At 36.9% G+C, this 20,385-nt stretch overlaps 1 protein-coding gene across 3 annotated transcripts in view; it reads left to right on the top strand.

Annotated features, from left to right (window-relative positions):
• VPS8 (VPS8 subunit of CORVET complex) overlaps positions 1-20,385 on the top strand; it is a gene marked incomplete at both ends in the record, with an annotated part of 223,582 nt that overhangs the window by 138,626 nt on the left and 64,571 nt on the right. For all 3 annotated transcript variants that reach the window (XM_080696055.1, XM_080696056.1, XM_080696054.1), the window contains 4 exons: positions 10,192-10,339; positions 14,975-15,064; positions 16,734-16,779; positions 19,602-19,705. In XM_080696055.1, coding sequence (XP_080552181.1) covers positions 10,192-10,339; positions 14,975-15,064; positions 16,734-16,779; positions 19,602-19,705 — 388 coding nt within the window. The remainder of the gene's footprint in view (positions 1-10,191; positions 10,340-14,974; positions 15,065-16,733; positions 16,780-19,601; positions 19,706-20,385) is intronic.

The following is a 20,385-nucleotide window of genomic DNA, read 5'->3' as shown; positions in this document are numbered from 1 at the left end:
GATGGGGGTACCTTGCAGACAGCCTCTCTGGGCTGGGAGGGGAGACAAGGGAAGGGTAGAGGGACTGGATTCTGAGGTAGGTTCTAGGGCCTCTGAGTACATGAAAGCACCATCTTTGGGGTGTCATTTTCTGAAGGCCAACACTGTACTTGTTGACTAAGCTAAAATAAAGGATTAAAGTCTTTTTACTACTAGGAAAACTAAGGAAGTATGGAAAAAAGATGTAGGAACAAAAGAACATGTAAAATAGGTATTTGGCTCTGCTTCTCAGCTTTCACTAGCAGCCAACTTTCTGTTCATAAACAATAGATTTTTTTTAGCCCCAGATCTGCCCCCCCCCACACACACACCAAAAAAAAAACTATACTAGCATTCTGGAGAGTAGGAGAAATGAAAGAAAATAGTTATTTTGAGATGAGCACGACTTGTAGGTATGTGTCATTTGAGAATGTTATTTTTTCCCTCTTGTTCCTAAAGCCTGAGTTAATAGAATCCTCATTCCTGTATATATGGTTCATCTGCATATCTGCATATGATTTTATATTCACATCAACTGTTTTTTGTTTGTTTGTTTGTTTGTTTGTTTGTTTGTTTTGGTGGTACTGATAATGGAACCCAGGGGCCTTCTACCTCTGGGCTACACTCCCAGACATATTTTATATTTGATTTGGAAACAGGGTCTCCTAAGCCAGCTGAGGCTGGCTTCGAACCTGCGTGATCCTCCTGTCTCAGCCTCCCAAGTGTGCACCACCGTGCCCGGTGTCACATGGACTGTTGTTGAGAGAGTAGTTTTTTATTTTGTCAACGATATTTTTAAAGGAATAAATCATCTTCTCACTGAATTCTGATGTATATTTTTTCTACTTTTTCACCCAATTTCTGTAAGTTATCTTTGTTATATAAGTTTGTCAGTAGAATTAATTGACCTACAAAGATATTGATGGCATCTGTGTACATGGAAAGATTAGATAGTTTTAGTTGGAGATGAGATTAATCCTCTAGAAACAAATTACTTGCCTGAATTGAGGCCAACAGCTTGGGAGAAATAGGATTTGCATCCTCTCCCAGTCTCTCCTTTCAACAGCTGCTCTGTAGATCCACCCCCCACCCCACCCCCACACACACATTCCCTGTGTGCTCCTGCTGGCCACCAGCTCTCAAAGGAGTTCTAATATATTCACATCCAGATGCAGGGGCTTTGTGCAGCAGGCCTACTTAAAGGGCAATACACAGGACATTGTTGTTTTCTATAAGGCCATGAGCTGTGTAAGGAATAAGAGAATGTGCTCATATATTCAAAATATCATCCTCAGTGTCATCTTCCTGGTAATATTGACTTAACAAGTCTTGGAGGCCTCTGAAATATATAAAAAAGCTTTCTTGTAGGAAAAAACACACATTGTATTTTTAAATCTTTAGTCAAAATAAGCTAAAAATTGAACATTGCTATGAAAATTATTAACTTTGCCAACAAGTAAAATATAGATTATAGAAGTGGCTGTATACTGGGTTTTAGTTAAATCTCAGTATTTCTGTGTATATTTTTTAAAGGAAGGGTCATTTTAAGATATTCATAGTCAGTGCTAAAGTAGCTAATTTCCAAAATAAGAAAAAAATAGAACATTATAAATGTTCATGAGTTTAAACACATAAAAACACATCCTGTCTTCAGTGAGTGTCAGTGGCAGGGTGATTATCTGCTTGGTTGGGCTTTCCTCCAGATATTGGATCTGTAGTTAGTATTTTACCAGTATCTCAAATTCAGCCTTTTAAATTCTAATATATTATCTTCTAATCCTCTCTCTTTCCTGGCCCACATATATTTTTTCTTTATTCTTTGATTATGTAGTTACTTATGGTGGGATTGCTCTTTATATTCATTTTTTTCCATCTCAAACCTGTTTTCTCTCATTTATCTTGTCTCTTTCCAAATGGCAGTATCCACTAATTTATTTCTTTAGCAGGACTGGCTTAGGAGATAATATGGTGAATTAGACAAGGTCCTAACTTCAGAGAACAGATTTTCTAATAGAGGAGATAGACTGGTAAGCAGGTAATTCTAGCAGAAGTGTCTTCAGTGACATTCCCAATAGTGAGGTGTTTGTTTTTTTCTCTTCTACCCACTGCTACTCCATCTTCTCAGCTACAGAGAACCAGCCTGTCATCAAAATCTGCAAACTGTACAGTCTCGTATCTCTTATATGTGAGCCATCCTCCATCTGCATTCTGCTACCCTGGTTCAGGCAATCAGCAGCTCTCTTCTGGTTTCTGTTGCTAGTTTCCCATCCAACCAATGCCTTTATTTCCATTTTCAGCTAGCAGATAATGATAATGTTTCCTTCCTCTTTCTCAAAGTTCTTTTAGTTTCCAGTAGCCAAGATAAAATCCAGACTCTTCTTCATGTGCAGGCCCTCCCTGATCTGATTCAGGCCTGGCTGTCGAGCTTCACTGTTTAAACCCTTCAGTTTCTTCCTCCTCTATTCTCCCGAACCATTTGCTCAGAGGATACACACACACATTGCCATTCCTCCCTTTGAATACCTTTTCTTCTCTCTTCATTCACATTGTTTTCTTCAAAGAAGTTTATCTATATACATTAAAAGCTATAACATTATACATGTGCTTTGATCCAATGATTCTATTTGGAAAATATGTTTTAAGGAAAAGTGATGCTAAAATATTCATATTAACATTTATAATAGAAAAGGCTTTTTCAAAAAGTGGATAGGGAAGATGTTCAAGTAAACACTAAAATATGTGAGCTTAATTGAATACCAAAAATTGGCAAATGTGGCAATACAAATGTAAAATGCTAAATGGAAAAATATAAAACCTTTAATAGAGCTAGGCATGGTGGCACATGCTTGTAATCCCAGCATTTGGGAGGCTGAGACAGGAGGATCAGGGTTCGAGAACAGCCTCAGCTATTTAGTAAGGACCTTTGCAACTCAATGAGACCCTGTTTTAAATAAAGAATAAGAAAGTAGGGCTGGAGGTACAGCTTGTAGGTAGAATAGCCCTGGGTACCATCTCCAGTACCACAACCAAAAAAAAAAAAAAAAAAAACTTTAATAATATGTGCACAAGTTAATAATAAAAATGGGAACAATTGTCATACTTTGGAAGGATTTGTTCTTTTCAAATTTCTGATAAAATGAAACTTAGCATGTAAGTGCTACATATTTAAGTTTCAAAAATTTTATTCAAAGAAAATTTCTAAATACTCATTTATTTTATAATGAAAAGGATACATTTTAAGATATTTTTTGGAATTTATAGTTCTGTTCTTTCTGCTGTTATATATATTGCGGTTGTGTATTCATTGCCCTCATTTTTTTTTGTTTGTTTCTCTTCATTTTTCACTCATTTTCTGCCTTCTCTGGTTTGGGCATTTTATATGACTCTATTTTTACCTCTCTTAGCATAACAATTATACTTTTAAAGAGTATAATTGCTCTTTAGTTAACAATATACATCTACAGCTTATCCAAGTCCAAATATAAATGACACCGTAATGCTTCTTGAGTAATATAAATGCCTTATAACAAAGTATTCCCAATTCTCCCCTCCCATCCCATAACTGCTATTCATTTCACTTATCTATAAGCTATAATCACTAAACACATTGTTGCTATGAAGAGAGAGAGAGAGAGAGAGAGAGAGAGAGAGAGAGAGTGTGTGTGTGTGTGTGTGTGTGTGTGTGTGTGTGTGTGGTACTGGGGATTGCTATTCTTTTGAACAAGCTATTGTCAGGGCAATTGAAAATAAGAGAAAAGAAGTTGGGTGTGGTGACACATGCCTATAATCCTAGTACTTAGGGGGCTGAAACAGGAGGATCTTAGGTTCAAGGCTAGCCTCAGCAACATAGTGAGGTCCTGTTTTAAAATAAATAAAATCAGGATGGGGTTGTAGTTTGGGGATAAAAATGTACCTGAGTTCAATCCTCTGAACAAAAAAAAGAGAGAGAGAAAGAGAGAGAGATTAATAGAAATGAAAGATTTTATTTTATCCTCAATTATTCCTTCTCTAAGCTCTTCATTTCTTTATGTAGATTCACATTTCTGTCTTATATCACTTTCTTTCTAAAGAACTTCTTTTAACATTTCTTGCATGGCGGTGTAACAGCAACAGATTCCCTTAATTTTTTATTTGTCTGAGAAAGTATTTCTCCTTCACTTTTGAAAGACAGTTTTGCTGGATACAGAATTCTGTTGACTGGCTTTTTAAATTTTTCTTTCAACGCTTTAAATATTTCACGCCATTCTCCTTTTCTTTGGGGGACATTGGTTTTCCCTTGCCTTCGATTCTTGGATGAAACTAAGAAGAGTTGTTGACTTTTCATTAGTGAGTATGAGATGTCTTCCATGCTACTTACATGCCAGATCAGAAATCGAAAGTCTCTGTTCTGCCGATACAGTTTCATATTATCATCATAAGAAATGTACAGTAGTCTGCCTTAGCATCCATTTCAGAACCATTTCTGGAAGTGGTTTGGTTTAAAGAATGTCTCTGTGGTGAGATCACATAATTGCCTCTCATCTGTTTCTCCATTTCCAACTGTCACTTGGAGGAGAAAACAGCATCAAGTTTCTTCCTGGAACCTAAAAGTGCCCCAGTTTAGATGCTATGCTGAGATGACAGTGCCTACATATTTCCAGTCTCTCTTCACTGTGTGCCAGACAACCCTTGGTAGTATGTTGATTTTATTTTCAAAATAAGGAGAACTTTGCATTGGGAAGAAAATTATTATTATGTAGATGACTGCAGAATTGCCATTATCATTACTAATTATGTACTTTGGAAAAGTTATTTTATCTACCCTATGAATAATTTTTGTTTTGTTTTCTTTTGGTACTGGGGACCTAATCCTGAGTTATATACCTCCCTGCTTGGATTTTTTGTTGTTGTTTTTTTGTGGTTTTTTTTTTGGGGGGGGGGGCTACTGGGGATGGAACCCAGGGGCATGCTACCTTCGAGCTATACCCCTAGCCCTATTTTTTATTATTTATTTTGAAACAGGGTCTCACTGAGTTGCAAAGGGCCTCAGGCTGTCCATGAACCTCAATCCTCTATCTCAGCCTCTCAAAGGCTGGGATTACAAGTGTGAGCCACGACACCCAGTTGTGCTTGGGTTTTTAAATGAAGTTTGTGCTGTTTAGAATGATTCAGATACTGTCTGTACCTAGTATATTTATGGAATCAAATAATTTTGTCTCTAAAGTCATTAGGCTTTTATTTCTGTTAGCTTATAAAGTCATTTCTTCCTTTCTGTGCAAAAGAATAATCAAAACAATACATTCTCTTATTTCAGGATTACCAGAGGAATAACAAAATTTTTATTAAGGTTTGAAGGCATACATTTTGGCACTTGATTAGTCAAACAAGGGAAATGGAAAGTGACCCAAATCCCCTGAAGCCAACTATCTTAGATCTTCTCTTACATCAGCTTGGTGTGGCAGAATCTGTTGTCAGAACAGTGTGCTAGTGTGCTTGTCTCCTTGGGTCTGTGACCTCATAAAAGTTCACAGGGATTGCAGCTATTCCTCTCTGAAGGACTCCTGGTGTGGTGTGAAGGGTCATGATGGACAGAAAGGGACCCAGGGAAGCCACTGGATTCCTGCTTGGGAAAGGCCAGGTTTCCATTTAAGTCAGTTACTTCCAAGTTGTAGGCATTTTGTGTTTATTATATTACAATTTCATGCAAATTTTATAGGTCTTTGCCACCAGTAATAATCATATTTAGGGTATTATTCAGGCCAGTTGGCACACTTAACGTATGTTTTATTCAGCTGGCACAGTATTATACTGTGGCATTTCTAACATGGAATGTGTATGAAAAGCTAAAGGTTCAGCCTGAAGGTTTTGTGAAACAACTTGATTTGGGTGAAAGCTACAGAAAAAGCAGTTTTCTTTATTCTTATGGGTTGTGAATGATCTAGTTAAGCTCTCAGTCTAAACAGTACTGAGTAGTCATCAGTGTATATTTCTGGAACTAAATAATTCTATGTTTAAAATCATTTGGTACCACTTCCAAGGCTGGATATATGGAAATTAGTAGAGAATTGAAGCAGAAAGGATTTAGGCTCAGCTAAAGTGGCCCTGAATTGTGCAAGTAGTATTGAAGGATATTGTGAAGTCCTCTTCTTTAGAGATATGGAAGAATATCCTAGACTGGCCTTTTTGTGTGAGTTTGTGGAGTGAAGAGGACTAGACCAGCCTTGTTGACTTCAGAACAACGTTTATTTTCTTTGTCAGACAGTAGGAAGTCAGATTTGAATTTTAGAATCATTTTCGTGTAAATTTTTAAAAACTGATGTATATTTTTATTCTTCCCTAGCAGTGGTCCAACGTAAGAAATTAGCATTTAAAATGATTTTTACAACCTAAATAACTGGATGTATTCTCCTACCTGAATTTCAGGGTTCGTGGACTTGTGTGTATGCACACGTGCATATGTCACAAAGCACACATATGAAAACATGTATACACCTTTTGAAAGTTTCCCTTCTACATATATTTGAGTGTATATACTCTTATAGCCAATGTTGTTAATAAAATAGAAAGTCTCAAAAGAGTAGACAAGGCCTAGGTCTTTTTCTGTGTGTGTGGTTACTGGGGATGGAACTAAATTGCATTCTACCTCCGAGCGACACCCCAGCCCTATTTTTTTATTCTTTATCTTGAAATAGGGTCTCACTGAGTTGTAGAGGGCCTCACTAAGTAGCTAAGGTCCACAAACTACAATTCTCCCGTCTCAGCCTCCCAAATGCTGAGATTACAAGCATGAGCAACCACACCCGGTGGTTTAGGTCTAATATACATAATTTCGACAGCCATTAATGTTAACAGTGAGTATGTAGCACAGCAGGTAGCTAACAGAAGGCTAACCAAAATATCTTTGCCAAATGAATATAACAATTTGTGTTTATGTGCATGACTGATAAGCAACAGTCAGAAATGGATATAAATTCATTAATGCTACATCTTATTTATTAAAGTTTTGATTATGTTGATGTTGCCTGTTCATTTCCCATCAGACACATTATTTCCCTCATAAATGAATGCTTCAAAATTTATTCATTTGCGTGATATTCTTGGTTTGATGCATATTTACATCTTCAGTTCTTGTAAAAGGTTTTGTCAATAAATGTTCTGGAGAATTAAGTACTATGATCCATTCATTGGCAGACACGTCAATTCTTAATATGTCCCATAGTCTTGCATTTATGAAACATATTAATGGAAGTTTGATGTAGACAAAGCACTCACAACCCTGTCAGTTCGTTACAAACATTTGGAAGTATACTGGCTCACCTGAGTGTGGGGACATATTGGTTAACATTCCCATTTCTTTTACCAAATAGTGTTCTCTTGAGGCACAGCCATGTCCCTCTGAGACAAGATAGGAAAACCACTGTCTTAGATGTTCCTCCTTTTCCTTCGGTAAGGGGGTTTGCTTGTCACCTGAGGAGATCCTGGAGAGGAAGAACCTCGGCTCAGGATGAGTGGGGATCTTGGCAGATGTCACAGAATGAATTTAAAAGACATGTCAGTTAGAGGCACAAACAGATTTCAGAAAGCAGAGATACATTCAAAGAAGAATACAGGCCATCTTGAGAGTGCTTTGGGGGTAAAGCAAGGAATACACATTCAGGGCAGAATGTGGGCCATCTTGAGAAATTAACAGCAACCCTTGATGTAGAGTCGTGTGTGTGTGTGTGTGTGTGTGTGTGTGTGTGTGTGTGTGTGTGTATGTTGCGATACTGGGGATGGAACCCAGGGGCATTGTATTTCGAGCTACACCCTCAGCTCTAATTTTTAGTCCATTTAAATCTTGAAACAGGGTCTTGCTGAGTTGTGAAGGGCCTTGCTAAGTAGCTGAGGCTGTCCGTGAACCACGATCCTCCAGGCTCAGCCTCCCCAATGCTGGGATTATAAGCATGCGCCACCAGGCCGAGCTCTGGAGTGTTAATATTTATAGAGGGGCAGCAGCTAGAGGCTGGACTAGAGGTGGAGTCAGGGTGGAGTGACAATTTCATGCCAGTTTTCCCTAGGCTTGGGCATTGCCCTCACATTATGTTATTTTGGGGGGCAAAAGAGCTGGCTGGGTTGCTCACAAGTTGCTTGTTTTACATTCCAATAGTTCATGGGCATTTTCTGCATTCCATCAGTTGATGGGTGCTTCTCTCTTGAGACTCAGTATATCTTCCTTTCTGTGTATCCGCAGATTCCTACCTTAGCATAATTTGGTGGTCTGGTTCGTCTAGGGGCAGTTTTACAGGTCTGGTCTCCCTGTTAGGGGTTTGATATGCTCATGTATCCTTGTGCCTCTGATTTAATATAGTAGGTTCACAAGTGGTGATTTTTATTAGTATGAGTAAATTATGTATCAGTTTGTGCCTTTTGATTATGTTGTATAGCTGGGGTCATTTTTTTTTATATAAGTTATGTGTGTCCAACATCTGGTAGTTGTCTTTTTACTCAAATAAGGTTACCAAGTCATTCTGTTTTAGCACTTGCACTCAAAATGAAGTAGCTCAGGAAAAACTGGTGCTTTGTAAAATGGAGTAACACAAGGAAGGCATGGCCTAAAATCTTCTGCTCTATACAACGTAGAGTAACTCAGAACAGGCCACAGCCTGCCTTTCACAGCCCATCAGCAAAGCCGCAAGCCGCAGAACTTAGTTTATCACTCCATCTCTAGTCAGGACTGAGTATCACAGAGCTTCTAACTTAGAAAAGATTTTCTGTGTTTGAATATAATTCTTTCTTCCCTAACTCAGGCCTCTTAATAGTAAAAAAAAAAAAAAAAAAAAATAGAATACTGCTTACCATCACATACAGAATAATTATCAATTTCAAATGGAGCCAGGCATGGTGGGGCACGTTTGTAATCCCAGCATTCGGGAGGCTGAGACCAGAGGATCGTGGTTCATAGACAGCCTCAGCTACTTAGTGAGGCCTTCTGCAACTCAGTGAGACCCTGTTTCAAAATAAAGAATAAAAAATAGGGCAGGGGGTGTAGGTTGAAGGTCAAATGCCCCTGGATTCCATCCCCACACCTGAAAAAAGAATTCAAATGGTTTTCTCTAGAATCCAGAGATTCACACCCTATAAATATTGATATTCTCCACATCTTTACAGATATGTTTAGAGGTTGATTTTCTCAGCTCCTGGGGCAGCCAGAGTCCCCTGTGGGTAAACTTATTTCACTCTAGTGGGCCATACAAGTGTCACCATTTTCTGTGTGCCAGCATATAAGAAAAGCTGGAAAGGGCTACCTTAGCCTTACTTTTTCTTCAGAAGGCCCCTTCCCAAGAAACAACTCTTGTATATTATTAACCCAATTCTAATTTTTTTATATAAGGAACACTGGTTTAGGAATTCTCAAAAAAAAAAAAATAGGACTCTCAGAAAGAACTGGTTTCTTTTAAAGCAAGAGATTATTCTTAGGTCTTTAATAAGCAGCAGCAGATTTCCTTACTAGTTCCTTCTTGCTACCAGTAGTGGAGTACCCACCATGATGAGACTAACTATCTACTTTCAGAGCTTGTGGGTGGGCTAATGAATAGTGGGCTTTGTGAGTAGCTGGCATACATGGCGATTGAACTCATAAATGTTGTGTATGTAACTACTCATCGCTTAAAAAAAAAAAATCCCAAAACACTAGCCTTTCCTACATGCCAGGCATTGGTTGACTTTGAAAATTTGTAAGTGAGAAGTGACACAGTGCCTGCCCTGACAGAGTTTGTAGTCTTTTAGAGAAAATAGATAATTAAAGAAGTAATAACAACATGATGTGATTGGTGGTGTGAGAGGAGGATAGTAGAGAGAGCTGTTGAGACTGAAAGGTTTATTGTATATATGTTACTCATGGGGCCAGTTGCTGAGATTGACTTGAGTCTTCTTGTTTATTTTAAGCAAAGTATAATTTTGGTATGATTTAGAAGAGTCTCAACAGAATATAATTTTCTTATTTATTCAAAGTAAACTGAAAAAATATTTATATTTTGAATGCATCTAATGTACTTTATAGTGCATCCAAATAATCCATTTGAAACTTTGAATTCATATTTTTGCCTGACTAAAAAGTCAGTCTTGTTTTTAACATAATACACTTTTTACCTGTATCTTTTAATTATAGGTTCAATTAATGCTTCAATTTAAGATTCTCTTGGCCTTTGTTTTCAGGGAAGGTATTCATGTAAATCAAGAATCACTGCAAATATCTCCCTGTATCACAGAGCAGTTCATTGAGCTCTTGTGTCAGTTCAATCCAAATCAAGTTATAGAGACGCTGCAAGTCCTGGAGTGCTACCGCCTGGAGGAAACTATTCAGGTGAGGCCAGCAGTGTACAGAAGAGCACACTGTTCCAGGGACACTCACATAGGAAGGTACTAGTGGCAGTTAATAGCTCCCAACCCAAATGGTCTGACTCTTTGAATGCGGTAATTATTGTGATGAACTGATTTCTCATTTACTCTGTTAGAGTCAGAAACAACACATTTCCATCCTTGTTACAAATCAGGCTTTATAGAAATTCTAACTAACATAATATGCCTAGAAAAAGGAGTGTAGTAAAAGGACTGAAAGGAAAGGACCAAGCTCTTATTTGCAGATACTGATAGTCCTGTTGTGCCATAAAACTTAATAGGCTAAGTAGCAATTCAGTAGCTTTAGCACATTCATTGCCTTGATTCTCTTTCTGTGTTTTCTCCTATATTCAAATGAATGTGTGCAGATATGTCTTTGTACACACACACATAAATTTTACAATCTACTATATGAAGCTAGTATGTTCCCCGTGTAGAATTTATTTCAAAAAAATCATTTTATCTCTTTTTTGCTGTCAATACACCTGTATTTTCTTCATCCAGTTCCTGAACTGCCCATTTACTTTAAAAATGCTTAAGAAATATTTCAAATATTTAGAAATGTACAGGATATCAAATATGTATGTTCTCACTGATTGAATTGTGTGGTTCTTAACATTTTGTCATACTGGCTTCAGATCTACATTGTTTTATTTGCTCTGAGGTCACCACCAACCTAAAGGTGGTGTTTATTCTTTCAGTCCTCTAGATATATGTCTATAAAATACATGATACAATTATATATGTTTTTTAAAATTTGTACAAACTATACCATACAGAACATATTCTGTTGCAAATTGCTTTTTTGTTCTTTTTAAAAATTAATGTAATGCAGGGCATTGTAATCCCAGGATTCGGGAGGCAGTGATCGAGGTTTGTGGACAGCCTCAGCTACTTAGCGAGGCCCTTTGCATTTCAGTGAGACCCTGTTTCAAAAATAAAAAGACTAAAAAAATAGGGCTGGGGGTGTAGCTCAGAGGTACAATGACCCCGGGTTCCATCTCTGGTACCGCAGAAAAAATTATAAATTTTTATACATGCAGATCTATCGTATTCTTCTTAATAATTGTCTGCCAAATGAACATACAAATTTATTTCTCTGTTGATATATATTTAGAATCGTTTCAGTGTTTTACTGTCATAAACAGTTCTACAGTACACACCCTTGCATATACATCTTCTTATGCCCATATTAGCTTTCTCTAAGTACTGTATGTGAAAATGGAATTATTTAGATAAAATAGCTTAATTCTACTGATATTACCCAGTTGATTTCCAAAATACTTCTATAATTAATAGTGCTTGACATTTGCTATTTTCTTGTTTCCTTGGTAGTTCCCTAATATATTTAGACTTCTTAGTTTTTACTAGTGATGGATATTACTGATTACTTGTGGCATTGAACATCTTTCCATTTATGTAATGACTCTTTGGCTTATATACTCAATCATTTGCCCTGTTTTGTTTTGTTTTTTCCTAGTCAGTTTTGTCTCTTCTGAGTTCTAGAGGTTCTTCTAATTTCCAGACCTCTCATCCTTTGCCAATTTTGTGTCAGAGATGCTGTCTTCCAGTCTTTTGTGGCATGTCTTTTAATTTGGATTTTACTGACTTTTATCAGTCTTCTCCTTTAAGCTTTAAGTGTGTGTCTTATTTTTTATTTTGATGATACATTAATATTTTGGTGGCAGGATTTCTCATATAAGTTTTATAGCTCAGTTGTTTATATTTTAGGCTCTTAATCCATCTAGAATTTATTTTTGAAGAATGATCAAGAGAAGATTTTTTATCTTTTTTTGATTAATGGCTGTGTGGCATTTTATGGTCCTTTTCTCATGGATTTCTAATGCCATATTGCTATATAGCAAACTACCAAATATGCATAGATCTCTTTGTGGATTATTTTCTGTTTCTTTTTACTTTTTGTCCTTCCTTATGTCAGTAACACACACATACACACACTCATATATGTATATGTATTTTTTGTGTGTATTGCTGGGGATGGAACCCAAGGCACTCTACCTTCGAACTATATCTCCAGCTCTATTTTTTATTCTTTATTCTGAAACAGGGTCTCACTGAGTTGCAAAGGGCCTCACTAAGTGGCTGAGGCTGTCCTTGAACCATGATATTCCTGTCTCAGCCTACCAAACACTGGGATTATGAGCGTGTGCTACCACACCTAGCTCATAATACATATTTTAGTTAATTTAGCTTTATAATAAGGATTATTATTTAAAAAATAGTCTTTCTTCATTCTTTTTCTTTAAAATACCTTGGCTACTTTTGGCCTCTTACACATCAAAAGAGAGATCACATTGTCAAGTTCCTTTTTTTCTCAAAGCCATTATTTATTTATTATTTTTATTGGTGCACTGTAATTATACATAATAGTGAAGTTCAGAGTAAGAGAAACATACATGCACACAAAATTATTGTGTGTTTCCCTCGGGGTCCCTCCCTACTCTCCCCTCCCCCCATAGATAATGTTTACAGTGATACAGACAACTTCCTCTATGAACAAAAGATTATTTCCGTTGTTTCCATCGTTAGATCTCCCCTCTCTCCTCCTGATCTCCTTCCCAAAGTCCCCCCTCCCATTCTACTAGTGTTTCTTCTCACTTATCTGAAATCCTCTTTGTTTCCCAGCTTCTCCCTGGCTTCTACATATAAGTGAAATCATATGACCCTTTACTTTCTGTGACTGCCTGACCTCGCTTAGCCTCGTATTCTGGAGTTCTATCCATTTCCCTGCACATGACATGATTGTGTTCTTTTTTTATGGCTGAGTAAAATTCTGTTGTGTGTATATACCATAATTTTATACTCCATTTGTCTATTGACAGTCATCTACATTGGTTCCATAGTTTGGCTCTCATGAATTGTGATGCTATAAACATGGAAATGCATGTTTCCCTATAGTAATCTAACTTCACTTCCTTTGGGAAGAATCCCCAGGAGAGGTATGGCTGGGTCATATCTTGGCTCCATTCCCAGTCTTTTAAGGAACTTTCATTATGATCTCCATTGTGGCTGTACTAGTTAAGTTCCTTTAAAAATACACTGAATTTATATATTTAGGGAGAATTGACATTTCAGTGGTATTGATTCTTCACATTAAGAAATATTTTTGCCTTTTGAAATGTCTTTTCTATCTTTGGTGAATTTTTATAACTTTTTTATAAGGTACTTACACATGTTTTCTTAAATTTGTTTCTAGATAGTTAATAGATTTGTTAACAAGGTACAAGGAGTTTTTTTCATTTCAGGCATAATTTTTTATTGCAAGAATTCTAATTTTGTTTACTTCTAGAACATACATTAGAAAAATAGTACATTAATATATCTAAAAAGAGATATTATAATTATCCACACATATCCAAGAAAAGATTTTGGGAAAAATCTAACATTTATTTCTAACAGAATCAGTCAAGAATGTAGAAATTCATAGCTATTTACAAGGAGATTTTTTTAATGATGCTTTTTATTACTTGCTACTGTGGTATTGGCATCATAATACCTGATTTTAAACTATACTACAAAGCCATAGTAATAAAAACAGCATGATGTTGGTACAAAAACAGATACATAGACCAATGATATTAGAATGTAACAAATTTTTGTGCATTGTTTTGTAATTAAGAAGAGTTCTCTTTTAGTTCAAATAGTTTCTAGGTATTTTATTATAATATTTTCTAAGAAGAAAGTCAGGTTTTTCATTCTCACCTTATACTTTTTTTTCTTTCTTTTATCAGATGTGTAGAAACTCTATGTTATTTTTTAGTAGAAGCAGTGAAAACTTATCTTCAAGCCTTGTTCTGATTTAAAAGGGGACATATATATATATATAATACTTTATATAAATGTACTTTTTACTATACTATTTTGATAGATAACTTTTATTAAGTTAAGAAGATTATATTCTCTGGAAAAGAGTATGTTTTTGTTTTTTGTCACGAATGTGTTACATACTTACTAATTGCTTTTCTATGCTTATTGAGATGTTTGTATGTTTTTCTTTTCATTTGTTAACATGTTGATGTGTTATTTGTGCCCAACTTATTCTTGTTTTCTTATGTCTTTTTTTCTACTTTACTAATCTTTTCAAATAAGCAACATTTGAGTTTGTTAAACCCCTCTATTGTTTCTCTGTTTTTTCTATGATTTTCTGTACTTTTTCCTTTATTTGATATTCTTAGCTTACTGCATATTTCTTTTTTACTGAGTAAATATTTTTATTCATTTTTATTAAGATCCCATAAGTTAGCATATAGTATTTTCCTTGTCATTTTAAAAAAATATTTTTAGTTAGTATACTTTTACTTAATATTTATGTATATGTGTTAACTTTCTCCAGTGTATATTCAGGTATATAATAATTTTGAAAATAAGTTAGTGAACAATGAATAAATTTGGTCCAAGTAAAACTGCCAGTGGATCATTATAAAACTAGAAAGTCAATATTTACATATTGTACTGCAAAACAGTATATATTAAGATTTGCATTCCTTATTTACTGTCATGTGAGAATTTTCCCATGTTTAATGGGATCTCCTCATTCTGCAAACAAGATTTGTAAGTAAAAATACTTTTCTTTTTTTAGATTACTCAAAAGTATCAGCTGCATGAGGTCACTGCTTACCTATTAGAAAAGAAAGGAGATATTCATGGTGCCTTCTTAATAATGCTGGAGGTAACGTTTCGCTGCATTCATTTTGTCACATTTCTATGTCTCTTTATATTCATTAGTCTATCTTAATTTCTTACATTTCAGGGTGTCAGACAGAAGTTAATTTTATCCCTGAGTATTTTTATTATACATATCATTGATGATCCTATAAAACAAATAGTAAAGGATAAAAGAATTTCTAACATGGATAGGGAAGAAAGAGGCAGGAGATCTTGGTAGAGAATAGGACAACCATTTGCAACACCTTGAGAATGCAAAGAACTGTGGGCTACTGGAAGCATGCCAAAGCTTTACAAGGGCTCAGCTCTACAACGTACTGGCAGAAACAAAGGCTAGTCCACATTTGAACAGACTTTATAGGTCACACTAGGAATTAGGAAGCGGAAAACTGGTGTACTTGCTTCCTAATGACTGCTCTGGTAACTGAGGAACTCGGTGGAGGATGGGGTGTGAGGCAGAGAAGGGAGAGGAAAAGCTGAAAGCCTTGGAGGGCATTGCAGGAGTACCAGTGTGAGTCAGTCAGCTCTTCACCTGGGTGTGGCAGAGGTAGTGGAGAGAAGAGAGGGTAGTTTTAAGAACATAAAGGTCAAGCTGGGCTTGTAATCCCAGCATTTGGCAGGTGGAGACAGGATTGTGGTTCGAGGACAGCCTCAGATACTTAGTGAGGCCCTTTGCAACTCAGTGAGACCCTGTTTCAAATTAAGAATAAGAAATAGGGCTAGAGGTGTCGCTCAGAGGTAGAATTCCCCTGGGTCTATCCCTACTACTGGAAAAAAAAAAAAAAAAAGAACTTAGGGGTCATTTGACTGTGGTGTGAGATAAGTGAGAAGGAGCAGTGAGTGAGGGTTCTAGCTTAAGCTACAATTCTGTGATGTTAAAATTCTGTGACGGTAAGTCTGTAAGGGACCCCAAGAAAAGGAGCAAACTTAGGGTAGAAGGATATACTAGGATCAGCTTCAAATATTCAAGAAGCCTTTGAACATGAGTTAGGGTGTCTAAGGATCTAGAATTCAGTACAGCAAGTAGACACTACAACTGCGGATTTGGGAGAAATCACCCAAAGATGTGCCCTGTGCTATAGGGATAGACTTACCACATTCTTTTGGTTCCCACCCACCCTTTTCCTCATAACCCAGAATAAATTTTATACCCTTACCCAAAGCATGGATAATTTTAAATCTTCATTTCTATATCCAGAGAATGTCATGACAACTATGCAGTGTTACCAGAAAGGCAGATGTGGGCAAAGATAAGTGATAATTTGGTCGTTTGGGTTCCTTCCCATAGTGCTAGCTACATACTCAAGTATTCACTTTTAAATGACAGTAAGTGACCATTTTTAATAACCTTGCTGTTTTCTGTATTTTTTACCTTTAAAATATGTTGCCGGGTGTGGTGGCAGGCACATGCTTGTAATCCCTGCGCTTGGGAGGCGGAGACAAGGAGGATCGCGCAGGTTCGAAGCCAGCCTCACTGGCTTAAGAGACCCTGTTTCCAAATAAAAATATAAAATAGGTCTGGGAGTGTAACCCAGATAGAAGGGTTTCCAGGAACCCGAGTACCACATACACACACACACACACACACACACACACACACACACACACACAACATGTGGTAGATTAAAATATAAAATGTTTTTATTTCCTTTTGTCTTCTTTTTAATTCCTAGAGACTACAGAGCAAACTTAAAGAGATAACACAGCAAGGTGAAAAAAGTAAGCGCTTGAATGTAATTTATCATTTTCTTCCTTCACAGACCCTATGTTTTAAGACGTTTTTAATAAACTGCCTTTATTAAGTAGTAATTACATTGGTCTATCTGTATATTACTGTTTACCCACTTTAACATGCACTCAAATTTAACTAGTTTTTTAAGAGTACCTAATAAGAAATCACATAAACCATTGTGGTTTGGTGATGTTAATTGTCAGTGGAGGTAAATATATAGGAAATTAGGCACTGTTCACTTATTGAAGATCTTTTTAATATTTATAAATTTATGGTTTAGTTATATAATATTATAGAAATTAGCATAATGTGCTAAACAGTAGATCAAAGTAAATCAAACCCTCTAATTAATAAGTTACAGTGTTTCTATATTGACTTGTACAATTTTAGTCCTAATCAGTAAATCTTGACAATTTAGAATTTTTAATACCTTTGACACAGTTAAAAATTTCATCATGTTCTTTGACGTTGAAATTTTTTAAGTTACAGTAAAATATATATAAAATAAAGTTTGCTATTTTCAAGTGTATAATTCAGTGAATATATACATTATATGTATTCACATTGTTGTACAACCATCACCATAATCTGTCTCCAACTTTTTTAATCTCCTCAAACTGAAAATCTATACCCATTAAGCAACAAATCCCTATTTTTTTTCAGCTCCTGGCAACCACCATTCTATTTTCTATCATTCTCCTTTATTTTTACATCATTCTCTACAGTGTTTATTCTTTTATTACTGGCTTACTTCATTTAGTATATTATCTTTTAAGTTTTATATATGTTGTACTACATGTCAGAATTTTTTTAAGGCTGGATAATATTTGATTGTATTTGCATACCACATTTTATTTATCTGTTTTGGCTATTGTGAATAATACTGCTATGAGCATAAAGTCCCTGATTCTTTTATCTATATAACCAGAAGTAGCATTGGTGGATCTAATAGTAATTCAATTTTCAATTTTTTGAGGAACTGCCATAGTGTTTTCCGTAGCCACTCCACGATTTTATATATCTACTAAGAATGCACAAGGAATATAGATGCTCCATGTCCTCACCAGTGCTTGTTTTGTTAGGTAAAGGAGGATGTGAGCTAGCTCCTCTTTGTAGTTTTGATTTGCATTTCTCTAATGATGAGTGAGTGATGTTGAGGATTTTTTCCTGTGCTTTTTTGGCCATTTTGTTTATCTCTTTTGTAGAAATGCGTATTCAAGTCCCATATCCATTTTTTAATCAGGTTGTTTACCTTCATATTCCTTGACATTTTCAAAATAGCCACCTTAATAGGGATTAAGCTCCAGAGCATGGAGGGTGAGAAGATGAGCCTGCGTCGGGGTTGTTTTGGTTTGTTTGTTTGCTTTTGTTTTGGGTACTGGCGATGGAACCCAGGGGCATTGTACCTCCGAAGTGCACCCCAAGCCGTATTTTTTAGTCATTTTATTTTTTGAAATAGGGTCTCACTGAGTTGTGAAGGGCCTCACTGAGGCTGTCTGTGAACTGCTATCCTCCAGTCTCTACCTCCTGAATTCTCACATTACAAGTGTGTGTCACCATGCCTGGCTGAGTCTGTGTCTTTACTTAGGGTCAGGAGCTTACTTATATTCTTTGTCTAAGAATTAGAAATCTTTAGCTGGGCGTGGTGGCGCAGGCTTGTAATCCCAGCATGTGGGAGGCTGAGACCGGAGGATCATGGTTTGCAGACAGCCTCAGCTACTTGGTGAGGCCCTTTGCAACTCGGTGAGACCCTCTTTCAAAATAAAGAATAAAAAAAATAGGGCTGGGGGTGCAGCTCAGAGGTAGAATGCCCCTGGGTTCCATCCCCAGTACTGCCAAAAAAGAAGAAGAAAAAAAAAAAGGATTAGAAATCTTTATTATGGCCAGGCATGGTGGCTCATGCTTGTAATCCCAGCATTTGGGAGGCTGAGACAGGAGGATCATGGTTCAAGGAGAGCCTCAACTACTTAGTGAGGCCCTTTGCATCTCAGTGAGAGCCTGTTTCAAAATAAGGAATTAAAAAAATAGGGCTGAGGGTGTAGTTCGGAGGTAGAATTTCCCTGGGTTCCATTCCCAGTACTGCAAAAAAAGAAAAAAGAAAAAGAAAAGAATCTTTGTTGTGTTTGTGAAGGGAAGTAATTTGGATTTGTGCTGAATAAATCCCAATGAGTCTGTCATGGTGTCCCATTGCCTGCAATCCCAGTACTTTGGGAGGCTGAGACAGGAGGACCGCGGGTTCAAAGCCATTGCCATCAACCTAGCAAGACCTTCAGGAACTTAGTGGGACCCTATTTCAAAGTAAAAAATAAAATAGGGCTGGAGGCTCAGATGTAGAATGCCCTTGGTTCAACCCCCAGTACCAAAGAGGGAAGGAAGGGACAAGGGACAGATGGCTGGGAAACCCTATTGACAGTATAAAGAGGAATTAGGGAGGCAAGATTGGAAGTCAGATGCTCAATGAAGAGCCATTGCAGTGGTACATACTCAGAGCCTGCCAGGGTAGAGCAGGAATGGTGAAGAAAGATCTCTCTACCAAGTAATCCACAAGCAGATGATTCCCACAGCTAAAGCATATTGCAGTGCTAAGCACAATGTGCTTTATATGTACTTTGAATGTCAAACATTTATATAGAAAACTCCTACTGCACAGAATGATCTGTGTTTTAATCTAAGACCTCATTATCAAATCTTACAGATGATTACAGAATAAAAAATTTGAGGCTATGCCAAAGAGTTTAGTTTTTCACAGAAGCTCTGAGATTATCAGAAACACAGCCTTAAGTGATGTTTATACTTTTTCTGACTCTAGATTCCAAAGAAGACCCCTCATTGAAGGATGTTGAAGATACCATGGTAGAAACCATTGCTCTTTGTCAGAGAAATTCACATAATTTGAACCAGCAGCAGCGAGAGGTAGGAGAATGCCTTCTTGGGCATTTAAAACCCTGTTCTGGTCTGAATCTAAGAATTAATTCTATTTCCGCTGCCCTTTCAGCCACCTGAATTTAATTCAGCTGGATTTTAATCACTTCCCAGTGTTCCCAGGAGCTTAAGACTCCTTAAGTTATTGTGTCTGGCCTCTTTCTTCTCACAAAAGGCTTTATGTTTCTAGATCTGGCTGTGCTGCAAAATGTAAGGTGTGTGAATACTAGTCCCTGGTGTCTTTGGGCTGAGGTTTTGTGTTTTCCATGTAGCAGTACAGTGGATATGGGGTCATTTATCATGTCTTCTATTCCCTGTGCATGAAAGTGAGCATGAGGAACTGGAGCAGAGCCCTCAGGGATATAAAGAAAGCTTGGGAAAGGTCAAAAGCTATGATAGAGTAGTTCTCAGCCTTGACTGCACATTAGCCTCACCTGGGGAGCTTTGAAGAATCCTGTTGTTCAGGCTGCACCTCACATCAATTAAATGAAAGTCTCTGGGGCTGGGATCCAGCCATCAGTATATTTTAAAGCTCCCTGCATAATTCCAGTGTGCAGCCATGGTTAGAACCACTGCTGTAACAGATCCCAGATTGAATAAAGAAAACAAAACTGAAGGAGATATAGATGAGTACCTGGTGCAGGTACAGCAGTGAAGCAGAAACTGTGGGG

The sequence above is a fragment of the Muscardinus avellanarius genome (genome assembly GCF_963383645.1).
Source record: "Muscardinus avellanarius genome assembly, chromosome: 5".
Taxonomy (NCBI): domain Eukaryota; kingdom Metazoa; phylum Chordata; class Mammalia; order Rodentia; family Gliridae; genus Muscardinus; species Muscardinus avellanarius.
This window is presented reverse-complemented; position numbering and strand designations above follow the sequence as displayed.